General features: G+C 45.1%; 1 protein-coding gene and 2 long non-coding RNA genes across 4 annotated transcripts; all 3 read right to left on the bottom strand.

Moving 5' to 3' along the window:
- Positions 1-177: 177 nt before the first annotated feature.
- On the bottom strand, positions 178-6,081 carry LOC117050833 (small serum protein 5-like). The gene is made up of 4 exons (XM_033156715.1): positions 6,034-6,081; positions 2,389-2,482; positions 1,120-1,249; positions 178-348 (listed from the first exon to the last, which is right to left on the bottom strand). Exons 1-4 carry the CDS (start codon positions 6,079-6,081, stop codon positions 243-245), a joined length of 378 nt encoding a protein of 125 aa, XP_033012606.1. The 3' UTR covers positions 178-242.
- Positions 6,082-10,204: 4,123 nt separating this feature from the next.
- Positions 10,205-11,643, bottom strand: LOC117052247. The gene is made up of 2 exons (XR_004427235.1): positions 11,525-11,643; positions 10,205-10,379 (listed from the first exon to the last, which is right to left on the bottom strand). It is a non-coding gene; the product is annotated as an uncharacterized LOC117052247 (long non-coding RNA).
- A 5,278-nt stretch (positions 11,644-16,921) lies between these two features.
- LOC117052248 lies at positions 16,922-20,129 on the bottom strand. Of its 2 annotated transcripts, none has more exons than XR_004427236.1 (3): positions 20,075-20,129; positions 18,884-18,977; positions 16,922-17,030 (listed from the first exon to the last, which is right to left on the bottom strand). It is a non-coding gene; the product is annotated as an uncharacterized LOC117052248 (long non-coding RNA). The 2 variants fall into 2 exon arrangements; XR_004427237.1 differs by having other exon boundaries at positions 17,030-17,093.
- Between the last annotated feature and the right edge of the window lie 2,013 nt (positions 20,130-22,142).

The raw sequence follows: 22,142 nt of genomic DNA, 5'->3' as shown, positions 1-22,142 counted from the left end.
CCTCAAAGAACGATAAATCCACACCTGCACTTATATCAAAAAAGCAATATTCAATAATCCATTAGAATCTAAATAGCTGCTGAGAGCTGAGATAGGCTTGTCTATCACTATCATTATGATACGTACCAAATTCAGCAAGTAGTGATAACAAGCAAAGACAACAGATACACACAGAAATGCACATATGACTGATTTATTCAGATTCTCTTACATGAAAGGAATTTGGGTGGGATTTGTAAAGCTCAGAAACAGGGTTTGGAGGGATCATCCAGTTTATAGAATTCATATTCACATGTGTTTGGATTTACCACTGCTTTACATCCCTCAACTTCGGCAACTCCACCGTACCTAAAAAGAAGAAAAATGTGTAAATAATGTGTAAACTAAGATGAAGATCTTATAGGGGAGTGCAACTTTCTCCTGCTCGCTTAGGACTTGCCAAGAATGATTGGAATCACCCGGCAGAAAAGCAGTTTTGCAAGATGTTTGCTCGATCCAGGGAAACCCAGACCCTTAGAAAACATTTGCCCTGAGGCCAAATTCACCTGGGGAATCTAAGCTGAATGCACAAAGGACATGTCTTGCAACCCGTGCAGAAAAAAGGGTGTAGCGAAATGTTGGTGCGAAACCAAGAGGCCAGGCAGGAGGGAGACAGAAGGAGACAGGAAGGTGCAGGAAAGAGGAGGGATCCTGTTCCATTGGGTGCATTGGGGTCCCTCTCCCCAGCACCAACTCCTAGGTGGTCTCCGGATGAGAGGATCTGGGACTCAGGGAGATCCTGAGGTCCAAGCCTCCACACAGCGAGTGCCTGGTCATGGGATGATTGGAAAGGCACTCTGGACATGCTCAGTGCTTCTTACCAGATCAAATTTCATGACTCTGCTTTCTATAAAGTCTATAAATATCTTAATTAATCAATCAATTCCCTGTTTGGCTCAAGGAAATGTAGGCAACAATTTTATGCAGCCTATCTTCAAATGTATAGATTTATTGGGACACCCATCTTCAGCTAATTCCGTCCATGAATGTTTATTGAACAGAAGGTCTTCCGGAGAGCACAGGGCAAAACAATTTGAAAGAGATTAATAGACCCAATGCCATTCTGGGGCTTTGGCCTACCTGGCACAGCACTCCATTCCACTTTCATCACATGTGCATTTCATGCACTGCGCTGTATTCCACTTGGAGCCCAATGGATGCTTGCTCCCATCATAGAGATCAGTACACTCGGTGGGCAGCACCGGTTTACCTAGGGAGAGAAATCCTATACATTTAACACCAGTCCCCAAACAGCTCATGCAGTCAGAAGCTGCTCTTTCAGCACAATGCAAAGACTGCGCAAGAGAAGTACAGTGACTGCAAATTTCCCACTTGTCCAGCTCCTCCTATGCTTCTGGCAGCAGCCTGATACGCGAACATGTAATAGGTGGAGCGTATCCTGACATGGAGAGAAGTGCAGTGGGAAGCTTTGCCCCCTTTATTCTTGGGGGTCCTGGTTGCTGACCCCGGGCACCTGTCTTGCTTATACTGCGGCCATGAAGTCTCCTGATGGCGTCTGCAGACGGTGGTTCCAAGCTTAAAACAGGGTGGGGAGTGAATAGGGGTGCCCTGTGCGTGGGGGAATCTGTCCCTTTCAATTTCTATCAGTTATTATTATTACTATTATGAAAGTTTTAAAAGCGGCAGGGGTCATAACTTCTTCACCCCCGATGAGACTGCAGACAAAAGTCATAAATTTTCCAGCCCGGCGCGCTTCCCAGTCTTTGCTCCGACCGGCTATTAGCAGAGTGAACGCGCAGAGTGGTTTATGTCTGAAGTGAGAAGGTGCAGTCTCAATTAATCTGCTGGACATATATACATACATATACACACATGTATATATGTAATTAATCTGCTGGACACAGCTGCTTCTAACAACTAGCAGTTTATTTCAGAAGCAAGAAAAAATACAGACGCTGAGAGTGCAAACCCATGGCTGCTTCTTCCCGGTAGAAAACAAAACTATTAACCCTGTGTTAACCAGAAACATCCACAACTATTTATATGGCATCCTCAGGGCAGTTCACAACATAGAAATACTGTACAATCTAAAAAACACCAAATACATAATAAAAACAAGAGCTTAACCAGGGACTCATCAAGGAGAAGATGAGACGGGAGCAGCCTTAGGTCATTTGAGACTCTGAGCAGCATCACAACATTCGGAGAAGTGTAAATTTGGAAGAGTAGCTGCATTGGAGCACATTTGGTAGGTGTATGCTAAAAAATGAATGGGGTGCATTTCCCCCTCATCTCTAGTCAGAAACACATTTCCCAAACATTAAATATTTATTTGGCTAAATGAATAGGCTGCTTGACTACATTACATTGTTGTTGTTGTTTACCTACCATCTTTAATCTGTGCTTCATGCTGGCTATACACGCAGTATCCCTGACACAAGGCAAGTGTGAAAGACAAGGCAGTGAGTCTCAAGAGGATTTTCTGCAAAAGAGACACACACACACAAACAAATCATTCAAGATGGTGTTATCACACATTTATATTTAGAGCCTCTCTTAGTATGGGACTAAATTTGAGTCAGAGCAGAGCCACTGAAATTAATCCGCCTAAATTAGTCCTGTCCATCAATTTCAATGGATCTACTCTGGGTATGATTTGCACTGGATTCAACCCAAGGCCTTTGAAAAATCCCCTCTACATGAAGCCTATACACTTGAATAGCTGAGATGGGCCATTTTATACTTAGTGGGATTTTTAAATAAAGTAAACTGCCCTGCCCCCCCCCCAACCCATAGCATTCAATGCCTCAGAAACATCAATTTTGTTTATATACTTGTTTTCAAAGTCCATCAGTTTTGGATTCTGAGCCACAGCAAAGAGAGGAGTGTTCAGAGATAAATGATTATTTACATTCAAGCACAGGGTGATGCTCAGGTTGGCCAAGAAAAAGCCTTTGGCCAATTTCCCCAGCCAATTTCCTGACAAACGCAGGAAAAAAACAGCCAGAGGGAAGCTCAGGGGATGTGGTTTGTACCCTGGAGTTGTTGCTGTGAGAGTGCCCACTGCAGGTCATTGTAATGAGTGCTAAGAAATTAAGCTGAGCAGCTGGGGTGCGCTGGAATTTATATAAGAAACGTTTCACTAGTACCCCAGCTAAAGATAACTAAATAATGTTGTGAGCACTGGTCTGGATAGAGAGAAGGCATAACCTCCAAATGCCCGGATTTTCATTACAAAAGCCACCCCGGCTTTGGATTTGATCCCCAAATATGAGCTCAAAAGCTATAAAGCACAGACTGTGCCTGGAAAAAGCAGAGGAAAAGTAAGTGAGGATAAGCCTCAGATCAGCCTGGAGTCTGAAAATGCCTCAGCAACTGAGGTACGTTAGCCTCATAATTCTGACTGCCTTTGCACACCACAAATCTCCCTTTCCATCATTTAAACCTCATGTAGATGAAAGAAAAAGTTGTGTGTCAACCGTCACCAAAGCATTCCACTTACCATCTTGGTTGCTGGCAAATTCTTATTGGGGCGTGCAGGAAAGAGCTCTGGTGTCCCTCAGGTAGGTCTGCGGAGAATCCCATACCCCCTTTTATACAAATGGGGAGGAGGAGGGGCAAGAGGAGAGGGGTGGATGTCCGGATTGGGCCAGGAAATGCTTGCATCAGAAGAAAATGTTAGCTTCTGGTGACATAAATGGTTACAACAACAGCTGGTAGAATTCTACATCTTCCGGAGATATTCCTTGATAAGTGCAGTTCAGAACCAGAACCAGAACCGGGAACAGGAAAATCAGGCAAGCAAGAGGTGACATGAAACAGGCATATAAAATTAGGCACAGAGAAAGTGGAGAGAGAAAAGTTGTTATCTCTCATTAGCTGGCCCGGCCACACGTTGCGGTGGCTTTTCTTGTGAAATGGAAAAGGAAGATATATATGTCCATGCTCCCATTGAATTTCCGCCTGCCTCCTCTCCGTATTTCCCTCCATTTCTGACTGCCTCCACACAGCTTCTCCCGTTGAATTTCTGCCTGCCTCCTCTCCGTATTTCCCTCCATTTCTGACTGCCTCCACACAGCTTCTCCTGTTGAATTTCCGCCTGCCTCCTCTCCGTCTTTCCCCCCGTTTCTTCATCCCTCCACACAGCTTCTCCTGTTGAATTTCCGCCTGCCTCCTCTCCGTATTTCCCTCCATTTCTGACTGCCTCCACACAGCTTCTCCCGTTGAATTTCCGCCTGCCTCCTCTCCGTCTTCCCCCCCGTTTCTTCATCCCTCCACACAGCTTCTCCTGTTGAATTTCCGCCTGCCTCCTCTCCGTCTTTCCCCCGTTTCTTCCTCCCTCCACACAGCTTCTCCCGTTGAATTTCCGCCTGCCTCCTCTCCGTCTTTCCCCCCGTTTCTGACTGCCTCCACAAGCTTCTCCCATTGAATTTCCGCCTGCCTCCTCTCCGTCTTTTCCCATTTCTGCCTCCACACAGCTTCTCCCATTGAATTTCTGCCTGCCTCCTCTCCGTCTTCCCCCCCGTTTCTTCCTGCTACCTTCCCCTCTCCCGCACTTTCCCTGGTCACCCCAAAACTCTGTTGCTTACTGCTGTATAATCGCAAATGGAGCTTGCGTTCTGGAAAGCGGCTGTCGATTGCCGTGGCCTGGGAAGGCGCGCACGCACACGCAGACGGCTCCTTCGGAGGTTGGTGGCCTCCATTTTTGCCCCGCGTTACCATAGCAACCTGGCCTCACAGCCCGGCTTCTCTCCTGTCTCTCTTGAGGTTTGGTCGTGTAGTAGCAGCTCTATCGCCCCCCCGCCCCCCACTCCGCCTCTCTGCGAAGAGCTGCCTGCTTGTCATGCGTTGTCGGGCGCCTTGAGGCGGCGGCTGAAATTAGGCCGCAAATGGCGGACAGCCGTTGGAGGAGGTGGCTGTAAGTTGTCGCCTCGGGAGTTGGGTGGCGACTTTCTATTGGTTGCTGGTTGTGATGTCAGTGCTGTTCCTGGTGACATCTAATTTTTATTTTTATTTTTTTGCATCTATCCTTTATTTTAGGTATGACAGGTGTGGTTTTTTTGAAATTTAATTTTGCCAGATCCTTCCTTGGTGGTCATGGTAAGCTGTGTCCTAATTTGGTGCAATTTGGTCCAGCGGTTATGGAGCAAGGTTCTGTCCGGCGCTCACCCAATGGGAACATTTTTAAATATATAGGCCTATGGATAACACTAGAACTTGCGGGCATCCAATGAAGCTGAATGTTGGAAGATTCAGGACAGACAGGAGAAAAGACTTTGTCACACAGGATCTAGTTAAACTAGGGAACCTGCTCCCCGGGGAGGCAGGGACACATTCATGGAAGAGGAGAGGACTAACCATTGTTTACCAAAATACCGGTACATGTATTGGGTAAAAATGTGCTTAAAAACGAATATATTAGTGAAAATAGCATATCTATCGGGGCATAGAATTCAGCTACGGAGAGAAATCCAATCCGTTTATTCCACAGTTTAGTGCAAACCTGCTCATGAAGTCAGAAGTCAATCTGGGGGAAAGGGTCCTCTGGAGTGGGAGAGGCACACACCACAGGCACACACCGCAGACACACACACTGTTAAAAAGTGGGTAACTTTAAGGAATACCAGGTTACTGGATTTGGAAGGATTTGACAGAAGATAAGTGTGGGACCCTGGTGGCGCTGTGGTCTAAACCACAGAGCCTAGAGCTTGCTGATCAGAAGGTCGGTGGTTCAAATCCCCACGACAGGGTGAGCTCCCGTTGCTTGGTCCCTGATCCTGCCCACCTAGCAGTTCGAAAGCACGTCAAAGTAGATAAATAGGTACCACTCCGGTGGGAAGGTAAACGGCGTTTCCGTGCGCTGCTCTGGTTCGCCCGAAGCGGCTTAGTCTTGCTGGCCACATGACCCGGAAGCTGTAAGCTGGCTCCCTCGGCCATTAAAGTGAGATGAGCGTCACAACCCCAGAGTCAGACACGACTGGACCTAATGGTCAGGGGTCCCTTTACCTTTACCTTTAAGGGTGGCATTCATACCTGTGGTTTGACAAAGTCAATGTGCTTAAAGATGATGTTCTTAACCATTATCTAAGGAGGAGTCTGCTGGAGATGAGGAGGAGAAATAAAAAGCTTCTGGAACACACACACACACACACACACAAACACAAACACACCATGGCTATCACCAACAGAGGCCTGTGTGCATAAAAATGCACCCTGAATGCGTTCTATGCAGAGATCTATTGAGCTTTCAGGAAAATGCATGTAAGCTTAAAAAGTTCAACAAAACATGAAACTTAGTGAGCAACTCAGATGTACAGATGGTTTCTATCTACAAAGAACTAGCTCAAATGTACAAGAATGTATCAAACAAATGTTGCTCAGGCTTCAAAATCATGTGGGGATCGCCCCACATAAGGAGGAAAGGCTCCCCATTGCAAAGGAGCCCAACCCTAATGCACGGGGAGCAATGGGGCCAGTTATAGGGGTTGCACTTGTAGGACCAGGGACAGCAAGACTGTCTCCACTGCCATGGGCACAGCCAGGGAGATGCTGGGGGAGCAGCTGCCCCCCAAACCTAACTAACCAATTGCATCACAGATAACTCGGTTTTGCCCCACCCCCAACGAAAAACCTGCCCCTTAAAATAAATCCTGGCTAGGCCCCTGTCCTCTGTACCCCTTGTATGGTTGGAATCGTGGAGGGATGGACATTGGCCCAAGCACCTGCAAACTTGCATTGAGGCTAATACCAAGAGACTGAGCATTTTTTTTTAAATGGCACAGAATTACCACTCTGAAATAGTCAGAATCTGTGTTGGGGGTGTTTGTGACCCCTCCCCCCAATAAAAAATGAATTCTGCACTCAGAAATGTTATGATAGTTAACTTGATTTGTAAAGGTTTTCAGAAGCCTACTTCTAAAATCTAGGTTTCATTAAAAACAAACAGACAATTCTCTGCAAAGTCTGTTAAATGAGCCAGCCTGGCCACTCCTGTCTGTCAGGGGTTTCAGCCAAGTCAGGTAAGTGAGTTGTTTGGACACCCAGCAATAGGAGCCCGCAACATCCTATCAGGGCCCGATTTCTAATGGTGCAGTCAGAGTAATTGCACCTGAACCCAGGGCCGGTGCTAGGGTTTTATGCGCCCTAGGCGAGATCACCTTCTGGCACCCCCCGCCAATCCCTAGCACCGGCCCTGCGGAGAAGCCCAATTTCGGGCTGCTCCCCCCTCCCCTGCCACTCTGCTGCTGGCAGAGCGGCATTGGGCGGCGGCGGTGGGCAGGCTGGCCAGCACCCCCTCCATTTTGGCACCCTAGGCAACTGCCTAGTTCGCCTAAATGGACGCGCTGGCCCTGCCTGAACTTATGCTAGCATGGGCCCTGTATGATGAGCTTTCTTTTTAACAAAAGGTAGTCTCTAGTCCTTCTAGAAACAAAGTTTTGACAAATAATGTACAGGCCACCATCTAAGCTGATGGCTGATAACCCAATGCAAAGAGAGGGGTGAGTCTCATGCTTCTTCTGGTTCTGCAGCACAGAGCTCTCACTTCCTGCTACAGTTGGCTGTGCTGTTACTGATGCACATATAGACCTATAAGCTCAGCTAACTAGCCAGGCTAGAGGCCTTGTGCCTCATCTTGTGCTAGGAGCAGCTTTAGTCCCAAGTTTGTAAACAGCGTTCATAAGTGTCTCCATTTGACAATGAGACCTGCTGTGCTCAAACATGCTAACCCCCTCAGGTAGAAAGGAATGCAAAGAGACCACATGCAGCGGACAGGACGGCTGCTTAGAGAGAGTTCTTTGTTTCCTTGCCTAATGAATATGTAATGAAGGAAAGACCATACATGGTATCATTAGTATTGTCTTGTAACTTTAGATTGGAGGAAGTTTATGCATATGTATTGCTTCAACAGATAACAGCTATGTATATTAAGCAGGCCCCACCCTTTTGGGCTTTGCTCAGCTTTTGGAGAGTGATCCCACTGAGCCTTTATTGCTAGCATTAAACACCCTTTGTTTTCTCACCACTGCGTGGAGATTTCCTTCAGCCTCAAAAATTAATTTTTGCTACATTACTTCCTCCACTCCTTTTTGGAGGGAAGCCTTGCCTTGGCAGATGTTGTGGGACAAAACCGGAGAGGGACTTTGGGTTTCGGGATGCTGCTAGGGGTGGGGGAAGTGCTTGTTTCAGCACCTCTGCTTTGGCTGCCCATGAAAGGGTCTTCGAAAAAGCATGAGAGCTCAAAAGTGTCACACCTGCCGGCCTTCTCTTTACTTTGCCACCCGTGAAAGGGCATATGGAAAATGTGGAGGGATACATTTTCTTGTCGGGGGGGGGGAGTCTTTTTGAAAAGGAGGGAGCACACATGTCAGGGTGTGTGTATGTAGTGCTGGAGGAAAAGGGGCAGAATCCACCCACTTGCTAGTTTTGCTTTGCTGCCTGCCAGCCACATTGAGCTGCAGGCAGGCAGCTACTTTTTTATGCGGAGCAGTGCAGGAATTGCCTGTTGCTTGTGTTGCTCCTTGAGGGACCTTTTGAATATGCAGGGGTGGGTTGGAGGAAGAAATAGGGGGATCAACCCATGGCTGCTGTGTTTCTTTTCTTGCCTGCTGACTAATAATAATAATAATAATAATAATAATAATAATAATTTATACCCCGCCCATCTGGTTGAGTTTCCCCAGCCACTCTGGGCGGCTTCCAACAGAATATTAAAATACAATAGTCTATTAAACATTAAAAGCTTCCCTAAACAGGACTGCCTTTGGATGTCTTCTAAAAGTCTGGTAGTTGTTTTTCTCTTGGACATCTGGTAGGAGGGCGTTCCACAGGGCCATCAGGAATGCTTTGATGGTGTTTCCTGCTTGGCAGGGGATTGGACTGGATGGCCCTGGTGGTCTCTTCCAACTCCAGGATTCTATGATTCTATACCTGCCCGCCTCCTGTCCTCCCAAAACAGTACATTGGTCTTGTCAGGATTCAACCTCAATCTGTTAGCTGCCATCCATCTTCCAACCGCCTCCAGGCACTCACACAGGACCTTCACTGCCTTCACTGGTTCTGATTTGAAAGAGAGGTACAGCTGGGTATCATCCACATACTGAAGCAGGCAGCTACTTGAGAGGTGCCTCAGTGGAATATGAGAGAGGGGGGAGGAGATGGCAATGCTTTTTTTCTTACTGCTGCCTGCCTCATAGCCGAGATTGTTGCAAAGCTGTTGCGGGAGGCCACCCAGTTCAGAGGCATCATCGGCCCCATGATCTACTTTTACCTAATTTTCCCCCAAGCTGTTGTTGTTGGAGGCACTGCAGATGCATTTTTATAATCAGTATAAAATGTAAATCGTCTTGATCTTTTTCCTGAATCTTCCAAGTCCCCCCCTCCGTTTTGCGGGGAAGGGGGTTCCCAGTGTGGAGGCATTCTTATAAACTTTGCCCAGATAATTCTCAAGTTGTCTTGGGAGGCAGTACAAAAGCATCCTCAACATCATCATCAGCAGCAGCAGCAGCAGCATTGTCATCGTATTTCCCCCTATAGTTCCCAATTTTTTTGGGGGGGGGATGTATTTCAGAAGCATATCACCACCTTTTCCTCCTGCCTGGCCCTCAACAGAAATTGTTCCCAAGTTGTTTGGGGAGGGGAATCACAGTACAAACCCAGAAATATTATTGTTGTTGACTCACCCCCCCCCAATGTCAACATAATCATATTTGTTTAAGTGAAGGAAGAGGGCCTCAAAGAACGATAAATCCACACCTGCACTTACCTGGGAGTTTGCACAAATGAATTCAATGGGACTTACTTCTGAGTAGACTTAATGAGGATGGTAGCCACAGGTGGCTTTGTGATGGGCCATTTAGCCACTACATTAATGTTGCCTATTATTATTATTATTATTATTATTATTATTATTATTATTATTATTCCCCACCCATCTGACTGAGTTGCCCCAGCCACTCTGGGCGACTCCCGACACACATAAAATCATAATAAAATGTCAAACATTAATAATAACAATCTGATCCAATACAAAAAAAGTCTCAGTAACTTTAAAATAAACAACTTATATCAAATAAAACAATATTCAAGAATCCATTAGAATCTAAATAGCTGCTGATAGCTGAGATAGGCTTGTCTATCACTATCATTATGATACGTACCAAATTCAGCAAGTAGTGATATCAAGCAAAGACAACAGATACACAGAGAAATGCACATATGACTGATTTATTCAGATTCTCTTACATGAAAGGAATTTGGGTGGGATTTGTAAGGCTCAGAAACAGGGTTTGGAGGGATCATCCAGTTTATAGAACTCATATTTACATGTGTTTGGATTTACCACTGCTTTACATCCCGGAACATTGACAGTACCACCGTACCTAAAAAGAAGAAAAATGTGTAAACTACGGTGTAAAGGTAAAGGGACCTCTGATCCTTACGTCCAGTCGTGTCTGACTCTGCGGTTGCGGTGCTCATCTCGCTCTATAGGCCTAGGGAGCCGGCGTTTGTCCGCAGACAGCTTCTGGGTCATGTGGCCAGCATGACAAAGCCGCTTTTGGCGAACCAGAGCAGCGCACAGAAATGCTGTTTACCTTCCCACCGGAGCGGTCCCTATTTATCTACTTGCACTTTGACATGCTTTCGAACTGCTAGGTGGGCAGGAGCTGGGACCGAGCAACGGGAGCTCACCCCATCGCGGGGATTTGAACCACCGACCTTCTGACCGGCAAGCCCTAGACTCTGTAGTTTAACCCACAGCACCACCTGGGTCCCTAACTAAGGTGTAACTAATGTGTAAACTAAGATGAAGATCTTATAGGGGAGTGCTCCTTTCTCCTGCTCGCTTAGGACATGCCAAGAATGATTGGAACTACCCGGCAGAAAAGCAGTTTTGCAAGATGTTTGCTCGATCCACGAAAAAACAAGCCCTTAGAAAACATTTGCCCTGAGGCCAAATTCACCTGGGAAATCTCAGCTGAATGCACAAAGGACATGCCTTGCACAATATGCCATTGCATGTTGCTGTACGATGACCCTTCCCCCCCCCATATGTTTGCATGGGAGCAGCACCCATGCACAAAAAAGGGTGTAGCAAAATGTTGGTGTGAAACCAAGAGGCCAGCCAGGAGGGAGACAGAAGGAGACAGGAAGGTGCAAGGAAGAGGAGGGATCCTGTTCCATTGGGTGCATTGGGGTCCTTCTCCCCAGCACCAACTCCTAGGTGGTCTACAAATGAGAGGATCTGGAAAGGCACTCTGGACATGCTCAGTGCTTCTTACCAGATCAAATTTCATGACTCTGCTTTCTATAAAGTCTATAAATATCTTAATGAATCAATCAATTCCCTGTTTGGTTCAAGGAAATGTAGGCAACAATTTTATGCAACCTATCTTCAAATGTATAGATTATTTGGGACACCCATCTTCAGCTAATTCCTTCCATGAATGTTTATTGAGCAGAAGGTCTTCCGGAGAGCACAGGTCAAAATAATTTGAAAGAGTGCCATTCTGGGGCTTTGGCCTACCTGGTACAGCACTCCATCCCTCTTTGACTACATGTGCATTCCATGCACTGCGCTGTATTCCACTTGGAACCCAATGGATGCTTGCTCCCATCATAGGGATCAGTACACTCGGTGGGCAGTTGACCTAGGGAGAGAAATCCTATACATTTAACACCAGTCTCCAAACAGCTCATGCAGTAAGAAGCTGCTCTTTCAGCACAATGCAAAGACTGCGCAAGAGAAGTACAGTGACTGCAAATTTCCCACTTGTCCAGCTCCTCCTATGCTACTGACAGCAGCCTGATACGCGAATATGTAATAGGTGGAGCGTATCCTGGCATGGAGAGAAGTGCAGAGGGGAGCTTTGCCACCTTTATTCTTGGGGGTCCTGGTTGCTGACCACGGGCACCTGTCTTGCTTATACTGCGGCCATGAAGTCTCCTGATGGCGTCTGCAGACGGTGGTTCCAAGCTTAAAACAGGGTGGGGAGTGAATAGGGGTGCCCTGTGCGTGGGGGAATCTGTCCCTTTCAATTTCTATCAGTTATTATTATTACTACTGTTTATATGGCATCCTCAGGGCAGTTCACAACATAAAAATACAATCTAAAATACACAAAATACGTAATAAAAACAAGAGCTTAACCAGGGACTCATCAAGGAGAAGATGAGACGGGAGCAGCGTGAGGTCATTTTAGACTGAGCAGCATCACAACATCCGGAGAAGTGTAAATTTGGAAGAGTAGCTGCATTGGAGCACATTTGGTAGGTGTATGCTAAAAAATGAATGGGGTGCATTTCCCCCTCATCTCTAGTCAGGAACACATTTCCCAAACATTAAATAATTATTTGGCTAAATGAATAGACTGCTTGACAACATTACATTATTGTTGTTGTTGTTGTTGTTTACCTACCATCTTTGTGCGGGCTAAACATACAGGCTCCCTGACACAAGGCAAGTGTGAAAGAGAAGGCAGTCAGGCTCAAGAGGATTTTCTGCAAAAGAGAGACACACACAAACAAATGATTCAAGATGGTGTTATCACATATTTATATTTAGAGCCTCTCTTTCTGTTTAAAATGGTTTGTATGGCACTAAATTTGAGTCAGAGCAGAGCCACTGAAATTAATCTGCCTAAATTAGTCTTGTCCATCAATTTCAATGGATCTACTCTGGGTATGATTTGCACTGGATTCAACCCAAGGCCTTTGAAAAATTCCCTCTACATTAAGCTTATACACTTGAGTAGCTGAGTTGGGCCATTTTATACTTAGTGGGATTTTTATATAAAGTAAACTGCCCTGCCCCTCAAAATCCAAAGCATTCAATGCCTCAGAAACATCAATTTTGTTTATATACTTGTTTTCAAAGTCCATCAGTTTTGGATTCTGAGCCACAGCAAAGAGAGGAGTGTTCAGAGATAAATTATTATTTACATTAAAGCACAGGGTGATGCTCAGGTTGGCCAAGAAAAAGCCTTTGGCCAATTTCCCCAGCCAATTTCCTGACAAACGCAGGAAAAAAACAGCCAGAGGGAAGCTCAGGCGATGTGGTTTGTACCCTGGAGTTGCTGCTGTGAGAGTTCCCACTGCAGGTCATTGTAATGAGTCCTAAGAAATTAAGCTGAGCAGCTGGAATTTATATAAGAAAAGTTTCACTAGTACCCCAGCTAAAGATAACTAAATAATGTTGTGAGCACATTAGGCATAACCTCCAAATGCCCTGATTTTCATTACAAAAGCCATCCCGGCTTTGGATTTGATCCCCAAATATGAGCTCAAGAGCTATAAAGCACAGACTGTGCCTGGAAACAGCAGAGGAAAAGTAAGTGAGGATAAGCCCTCAGATCAGCCTGGAGTCTGAAAATGCCTCAGCAACTGAGGTACGTTATCCTCATAATTCTGACTGCCTTTGCACACCACAAATCTCCCTTTCCATCATTTAAACCTCATGTAGCATTCCACTTACCATCTTGGTTGCTGGCAAATTCTTATTGGGGCGTGCAGGAAAGAGCTCTGGTGTCCCTCAGGTAGGTCTGCGGAGAATCCCATACCCCCTTTTATACAAATGGGGAGGAGGAGGGGCAAGAGGAGAGGGATGGATGTCCGGATTGGGCAAGGAAATGCTTGCATCAGAAGAAAATGTTAGCTTCTGGTGACATAAATGGTTACAACAACAGCTGGTAGAATTCTACATCTTCCGGAGATATTCCTTGATAAGTGCAGTTCAGAACCAGAACCGGGAACAGGAAAATCAGGTTAAATGTTATTAGACCAGGGTAGTGTTGAGTTCTGCAAGAGATATGGCTCTAGATATTTGTCTCTAGAGCATCACCTCAAGAAGGATACTGTCAAAAAAGGACGGCAAAATGAACGAGGGGATGGAGCAACTCCCCCAAGGAAAGATTGCAGCATTTGGGATTTTTTACCCTACAGAAAAGGCAAGCAAGAGGTGACATGAAAACAGGCATATAAAATTAGGCACAGAGAAAGTGGAGAGAGAAAAAGTTGTTATCTCTCATTAGCTGGCCCGGCCACGCGTTGCGGTGGTTTTTTTGTGAAATGGAAAAGGAAGAGATATATATATATATATATATATATATATATATATATATATATATATATATGCAAACTGTCCATGCCCACAGCTTCTCCTGTTGAATTTCCGCCTGCCTCCTCTCCGTATTTCCCTCCGTTTCTGACTGCCTCCACACAGCTACTCCTGTTGAATTTCTGCCTGCCTCCTCTCCGTCTCCCCCCCCCCGTTTCTGCCTGCTACCTTCCTCTCCCCCGCACTTTCCCTGGTCACCCCGAAACTCTGTTGCTTACTGCTGTATAACTGCAAATGGAGCTCGCGTTCTGGAAAGCGGCTGTCAATAGCCATGGCCTGGGAAGGCGCACACACACGCGCACACGGCTTCTTCCGGGGTTGGTGGCCTCCATTTTTGCCCCGCGTTACCATAGCAACCTGGCCTCAAAGCCCGGCTTCTCTCCTGTCTCTTGAGGTTTGGTCGTGTAGTAGCAGCTCTATCGCCCCACTCCGTTTCTCTGCGAACAGCTGCCTGCTTGTTATGCGTTGACGGGCCCCTTGAGGCGGCGGCTGAAAGTTAGGCTGCAAATGGTGGGCAGCCGTTGGAGGCAGAGGCTGTAAGTTGTCGCCTCGGGAGTTGGGTGGCGCCTTTCTATTGGTTGCTGGTTGTGATGTCAGTGCTGGTGCTGGTGACATCTAATAGGTGCACCATTTTTTTTTTGCATCTATCCTTTATTTTAGGTATGACAGGTGTGGTTTTTTTGAAATTTAATTTTGCCAGATCCTTCCTTGATGGTCATGGAATGCTGTGTCCTAATTTGATGCAATTTGGTCCAACGGTTACGGAGCAAGGTTCTGTCCGGCGCTCACCCAATGGGAACATTTATATATATATATATATATATATATATATATATATATATATATATATATAACACTAGAACTGGCGGGCATCCAATGAAGCTGAATGTTGGAAGATTCAGGACAGACAGGAGAAAATATGAAACTTAGTGAGCAAATAAGATGTACAGATGGTTTCTATCTACAAAGAACTAGCTCAAATGTATAAGAATGTATCAAACAAATGTTGGCAACCCAAGAACTGTGAGGGGTCATTTTATCACATGCGGTGGATCTGTAGGAAGACCAAGGCCTTTGGGGACATGATACATAATGGGGCGGGGGGTGAACTGACCTTTCCCTAGAGGCCAGAATTCTTCCTGCTTGAAGAGAGGCATGGATACTGCTTCTGGTTGTATATCCGGGGGGAAATTGTGATACTATGCTATACTACACTGAAATGTTTAAATGCTATTTTGATTTTCCTTGAATCTTCCTGTCACACTTGCCTTCCTGTCACGACTGCCCTGGCTTAATGCACAAAGATATCCCTAATTATAGAAGAAGCTTAAACTCGCAAGCAGTCTGTTTACGGCACAACTTGTGCATAATTATTTGCTAATGGTTCCCATGCTTAAATATTCCTATTCCATTTGTGGTGGTGATATTTGTGGTCACAATGATATCAGGTGATTAACAGGAGAGTTGTGTCCCCTCTTTCAAAGTTGGCCCACAGTGGTGGTGGGCAGATAACCTTCTGGCTCCCCAGCCATTTAAAGCTTGTGCAATTGGCTACAGCAAGATTAGTTGCTGGGGCAGTGGTCTGCAGTGCATGTTTACGGTCCCACCTCAGATTGCAAAATGGCCTGGCCTGGCCCTGAGACCTCTCCCCACTCCACACAGTGAAAATAAAGACATTAGTTTGTTGGCTGCTGAAAGGAAGAAGTCAGAGACTGAGAGCTGTCCAATCGCCCAGTTTATTCATGTCCTGATATAAACATGAGAAGAAGACAGGTTGGGTTTTTAAGGTACATCACATGGTTTTGAGGGGTCGTTAATTTTATGAGACTTGTATGTACACGTTTCTTTATCAAGATATGATGTGCATCCTTCTAAGTGAGCAATGGCACCATACCTAAAAAAACAAAAACATGTGTAAACATAAGTTCCGTCTTTACTTCCCACAGTCTTTTGAGCTCTCATTCTTCCTAGGAGCCAAGATTTAATAAAAATTATCTTACGTTTAAGGTTCTTGTAAAATGACACCCCACCCAATATAGAATATAAACATTTTTGTTTAATGTTAATTTAATGAATCTGGGGTTAATTTAAACTTTTATTATTTTACGATTGTTTTTAAATGGGATGCTTCCCTGAGTGTCATGATAGCAGGGGAAGAGCGGCAATATAGTTTCTTAAACAAAATAAATGAGATGTTATAGCTAAATTCACCAGCACTCCTAAACTCATTATTATGCTGGCATGTGATGCGATTCCCACCCCCACCCCCCATTCTGTAGTACAATGTCCTTGAGGTTTGATTGAGCTCTAATTGAATTTGCTACATTCGGCAGAAACATCACCAATAAAGATGAAGCAGAAAAATAAACTTGGTTAAGTGCCTCCCTAAATCAACCCCATTTGATAGATGGTGACTTGAAAGAAGCCGACTTAAATACAACTTGACTTTAGAATGTTTATTTCAAGTTAATATCCCAGTATGGAATGCAGCTCTGTCTTCGAAAACACAAAAGGCTGCCTGCCTATGGAGTCACACCATTATTCCATCTCAACCCTGCTTGCTCCAGCAATTAGCCCTCTTTACCCTAAGAGGAAAAACTTACACTGGTAACAACGGAAGCCTTATTCCCAAGGCTGGTTGCGGCATGGTGGAGGGGGTGGTGTGTTAGGAAGGTCACAACTGGAGAGGAATGGGTTGTGTGGTACCCTCCTTCCAAATCTCTGCCACATGGCAATTGGGGTTATTATTATTTTTTTTGGAAACCCACTTGCTGAGAGATCAATAATTTGGAGGCTTATGCCTACCTGGAACAGCAGCTCATGGTGCCATTATTACACTCGCAACTCATGCACTCAGATGTATTCCACGCTGACCCAGATGGATGCTTGCTTGCACCATAAGAATCAGTACATTCACCTGGAACCAATTTCCTCTGTATTAGTGTCAAGCCTCCAAATGTCAGTGAAACCATAGGTATATCTGGGGAAACTGCCATTCATCACAATGATCTCTACAATCAAGTTGGAGTTGCTACATTTGATAGTAACCTGATATACAGAGGTATAGCAGACAAACCACCATTATTTCTCTAGCAGAGACTCCTCAAAATTGATACAATTGATATAATCTTGTTGGCATAATTTGGATAAATCCGTAATGTCAGAGGGAGCTTCCAACTGTCACTACATTAAGGTGGGATTCAGTCACATGCCGGCAAGATCAGGTTGCACAATTAAAGTTGATTTGGAGGTTTTCCACAACAAGCCTACCTCCTCAAAAGACTACTATCTAAGAGAAGGTAAACAAAATCGAAAATTCTTTCCAGTAGCACCTTAGAGACCAACTGAGTTTGTTCTTGGTATGAGCTTTCGTGTACATGCTACTGGAAAGAATTTTCGATTTTGTTTCGACTATGGCAGACCAACACAGCTACCCACCTGTAAGAGAAGGTAAGTGATGGGGAAATGTACTGGGTGGTGTGGGATAGTAACACTTGCTTTGATGCAACATCATCTAATCTCCCACAAACAAATAAGAATGAATGGTCATTAAATAGCCAGCATTGTCTAATCTCCCTGCAAACAAATAAGCTACAACTGCTGCTCAGAGCTCTTTTCCTAGCATACAAGGCTGGAAAGGACCACTTACCTGATTCACCAGGAGTGGCAATTGCGGTCCAGTGTGGCCGGGTGGGTGGGGTGTCCCGTGCGGCCGCTGAGTGACACCAGCTCCTCTGTTGGTTGCGGTCGTGGTCAGGAGTCACCCATGAAATCCAAGCATGAAGTGGCAAGGGGGAGGGTAAAAGCCGGCTGCACTTTTCCCTAGCAGTGCAGTCCCCCCCCCCTTGTGTGCCCTGCTCAAAAATGAGCGGGCAGAGCCTATTCTTTGACTTTTCTGTGGATATATCTGGTTACCATATTCGGGGCCAGGCTGAGATATATTTTGCTTTCTCTGGGATTACAGAGATGCTAAGGAGTCTCTGAGTAGTTATATCAGAAAGGGAGTTTTTCACGTGGCATTTTCCACGCACGAACAAAATGCAGAGGAAGTGCCAGAGGGGGTGAGGCAGCAGCTGCCCTTTGAATTGGTCCAAAACGCCTCCACTGTCCCGGGAGCTCCAGCACACGAGGAGCCCATTTTGCTGGCACTTCCCCAGTTTAAGGGAGTTGCATGCCTAGCCATGGATGCTAAGGACTCCAGCCCAGAAGCTCCAGAAGAGCCTGTCAACCACGGCTGGAGCAGGCGAGGCCCCGTTCACTGGAGAGACTTTGACGGCTGGAGGTGCAGCTCTGTGTTTAAGCCTCAGTCTGTGTCTGCTTGCTGCCACAGCTCCATATGAAGAGATCTAGAAGGCTTCCCACTCCACTTGGCTGGAACTTAATTTCAGCTTTGCCTTGCTGGAAGATGACCTTGTTTTGCTTGCCTCACCTCACTGAAATGCCACGCTACCCTTGCTGGAAACTGAATTCATAAATTCACCTTGCTCAGCTGAAACCCTAACTGGGTGAGATCTGCATTAAAAGCAGATACTTCAAGTGGTCGAGGTACAAATAGAGCCACACCCTATATTGAAAGCTAATAACACCCCAACCATGGGAACTGTAAGTCCTAGTAACCTTAACAAGCTACAGTTCCCATTATTCCTTGGGGGAGGCTAAGTCCCTGAATGTGTTTTATACATATGGTGTGGGTCTACCTGTACCAGGACCACCTTGTTCTTTATGGAACAATCCTTCTGCCCAAACTAACAGAGTGGTTAAAAATATTACCATCTTTATTGTCAGCGGTAAAGGAATTATGGATGCAATGTTCATGGCACAAGTCCAGAAAGATGAACAAAATAGACAGGTGGAAGATCACATTCTGAAACAGAAGCAAAAGTTGTTGTTGTTGTTTTTTTATAAAAAAATCAATCTAGAGAAGTCTACATAAAATTCTGGATCTATCAAGAAGACCACGTGATCATTTACATGCCCAAGGTTTTTTTTTTTAAAAAATGAAAACATAAGGAAGGTCCAATCATTGAATGAGCAATGTCAGAAATAACTTCAGTTTATGTACCTACTTTTGTAATCAGGGGAAGTACTGCAGCAAAGGCAACACTATTTCCTTCCCTCCAGATCAGATAAACACTGAAGCTCTCTTAAGAACACCAGAGCATCAGAAGAGCCTGCTGGGTGAGGCCAATGGCCCACCTGGTCCAGCATCCTGGCTGCGCCCATGATTATTGGAGAGACTTAGTAAGAAGTAATAATCAGACAGAAAACAGAATAGGCAGAAGCAGACATGTATTAGAAGGACTAAGCATCATAATGAGCTAAATGCAGATGGGGCCACTGGCCGAGAACATGGGACACCATTGTTAAAACATCTGCACTGGCTGCCCTTCCACTTAATTTACAATGCTCTGAACAATTTAGGTCCAGGGTAACTCAGGGACCCCTTCTATCCTAGCTCAATCCCTGAGATCATCTGCAGAAGCATCATCAGCCATTTTTCAGGTTGATGAGGCTCATTTGACAACAGCAAAAAACAGAGCATTTAGTGTCCTAAGTCCAGTATTGTGGGGTATACTCTGCCAACAGACATTCAGCAGGTGTCTACTGTTTCAACCTTCAGATGCTGAAAAATTTCTACTCCATCAGGCTTATTAAAAATACACCTTTCCATAATAATTTTTCTTATTTTAATATGTTAATGTTTTCATTGTATGTTTTTGAATATAATGGTTATATACTGCTATTCATACAAAAGTATCAGAGCAATTTACAAGTATTTTTTTTTTTTTAAAAAAAATTATGTCTCCAGTCTTTGATGTACTGTATCAAAAATCTGAATGCCTTTGCAGCTCCCCTGCCTTGAAATAAATCCACTTTATGGTAGCTTTTGCACAGTTTTACGTAGTTCAAATTCAACAAACCATTGGATATAGTTTAGTGCAAAAGCATTGTGCTGCTTACCATCTTGGTCTTTCCATATGCTGCTGGCAAAGTCTCCTTGCAGGGCCTGGTCCTGCTAGCAATGGAGAGCAAGAGAGCGTCCCTCGCTTAGCCTGCAGGGAACACCCACTGCCTACATTTATACGAAGGAGAAGGAGGAGAGGCAAAGCTCAGGGGAAAGTCTCTCTTGACCTGGTGTTCATGATGTACTATTGTGCCCACATCATGTTTGTTTCGAAGAAAACATTTGCTTCTGTCTCAGCCGGGCCTTTTTCTCTTTGCCCAGAGAACTCTAGAGTAGGTGGCAGAGTATTATCAGCTGAATCGTCTTCAGATCTGCTTCTTGGTAAGAACATGCAGAAACCAGAACAGGAAGAGCTTGTAAAACATCATTGGCAAAGTGAAGCCTGCATGAAGTTTAGCACCAGATATTCACAACAACAGGCTGTGGAAAGAGAGGGCTGCCCACTGAGGAGAGGGGCCCGAAATGGGGTGTCATTTGAGGGGGAGGTGGCTTGGGGACAATAACTTACCTGACAACGAGGGTTGTTGAGTTTGGATAGGGTGGGGATAAGCAGGGCATGATGAAATGGAGGTAAGCAGTCGGCCTTTTCAGGCTGACAGAATTGGCCCAACCGCTTACTTTGAGCACTGCAAATAGCAGTTCTTTTAGCTGAATTGGGTCGGGGCAGAGTCACGGAGAATTTGGGCTGAGAGGAAGATGACTAGTGAATTTATGCCAGGTCAGGATTTGAAGCCAGGCAGTTTCAAAGCGGGAATTGTTGATGCTTTGTGGAACACCCTCCCAATGAGATGATGTTGTTTGATGGTGTACCATGGTCCTGTCCCCCCCATTCTTTCCCCTGCATTGTAATGGGAAAAATAGCACTCATCAATAGGAACCACCACCCACCCTCAGCGCCTGCCGTTTCCAGAGGCCACTCTTGGGTGAAAATGGCTACCACTTTCTCCTAGGGGTTGGGGAGAAATTTGATTCAGTTCACATTTAAACTAAAATCTATCAGATTTGCACTTTCCAAAACAGTAAGAGAACTGAAATACAGCTACCTTCAAAATCCACACTTACCTAAATTTAGTGAATTGGTGGCCATCATTACATCTTGTGGGAGCAGCTCCCATCACTTTATGCATTGTGTGAAGAGCCTGATGATTCTGGCCAATGCGCCCCCCCCCCCCGGTCCAGCATCCTGTTCTCACAGCCGCCAACACAATGCCTATTGAGAAGCCTACAGCTCATGATAGTGGAGGTAGAATGCAACCATCCGAGTTAGTTCCCTTATCCTCCATGAATTTGTCATGGGCAGCATGTGTCATTTTATCTTCCCTGAGTCTTCAGCTTCATTGGATGACCACGAGTTCATCTCTGTGAGAGAGACGGGGAGAAAAACTTTTGTCTACCCATTTTCACCATACCAGACATGATTCCATACACCTGCCTCTTGCCATTTCTCACAGTGGCCAACAAGAGGCTGATGGGAATGTATAAATTATTGCTGGAATGGGAAACTAAACATGAAGAGGTAAAATCATTAATGATCCACTGGGCAAAAGATGTGGGGTATAATATACAACATGCAGACTGGGAAAGACTGTGGAAGGAGGACTTGAAATTTACAGCATGCTGTACATATATGAAAATGATGTATAGATGGTATTTGACTCCAGTAAGACTAGCAAAAATGTATAAAAATAATACTAACATATGCTGGAAGTGTAAAGAGAAAGAAGGCACGTTCTACCACATGTGGTTGACGTGCAAAAAGGCAAACGCACTCTGGGAAATGATATATAATGGATTTAAAAAATGTTTAAGATAACTTTTGTTAAAAAAAAAAACCAGAAGCCTTTTTAATAGGTATAATAGGAGAAGAATTACCAAAGGATAATTTGGTTTAAGCCACAGCGGTTGGCACTGTGGTCTAAACCACTGAGCCTAGGGCTTGCCGATCAAAAGGTCGGCGGTTCGAATCCCCGTGATGGGGTGAGCTTCCGTTGCTTGGTCCCTGCTCCTGCCAACCTAGCAGTTTGAAAGCATGTCAAAGTGCAAGTAGATAAATAGGGACCGCTC

The sequence above is a fragment of the Lacerta agilis genome, chromosome 8 (assembly GCF_009819535.1).
Source record: "Lacerta agilis isolate rLacAgi1 chromosome 8, rLacAgi1.pri, whole genome shotgun sequence".
Classification (NCBI taxonomy): Eukaryota; Metazoa; Chordata; class Lepidosauria; order Squamata; family Lacertidae; genus Lacerta; species Lacerta agilis.
The sequence above is the reverse complement of the archived record's forward strand: the minus strand, read 5'-3'. Positions and strand labels throughout refer to the sequence as shown.

Excerpts from the sequence above, each read along its gene's own strand:
- LOC117050833 (XM_033156715.1), bottom strand. The coding sequence starts at position 6,081 with ATGGTTAAGAACATCATCTTTAAGCACATTGACTTTGTCAAACCACAG. Across the intron at positions 1,250-2,388 it reads TGAAGCACAGATTAAAGATG|GTAAACCGGTGCTGCCCACC; the intron begins GTAGGTAAACAA and ends TTCTCTCCCTAG. Across the intron at positions 349-1,119 it reads GGAATGGAGTGCTGTGCCAG|GTACGGTGGAGTTGCCGAAG; the intron begins GTAGGCCAAAGC and ends TCTTCTTTTTAG.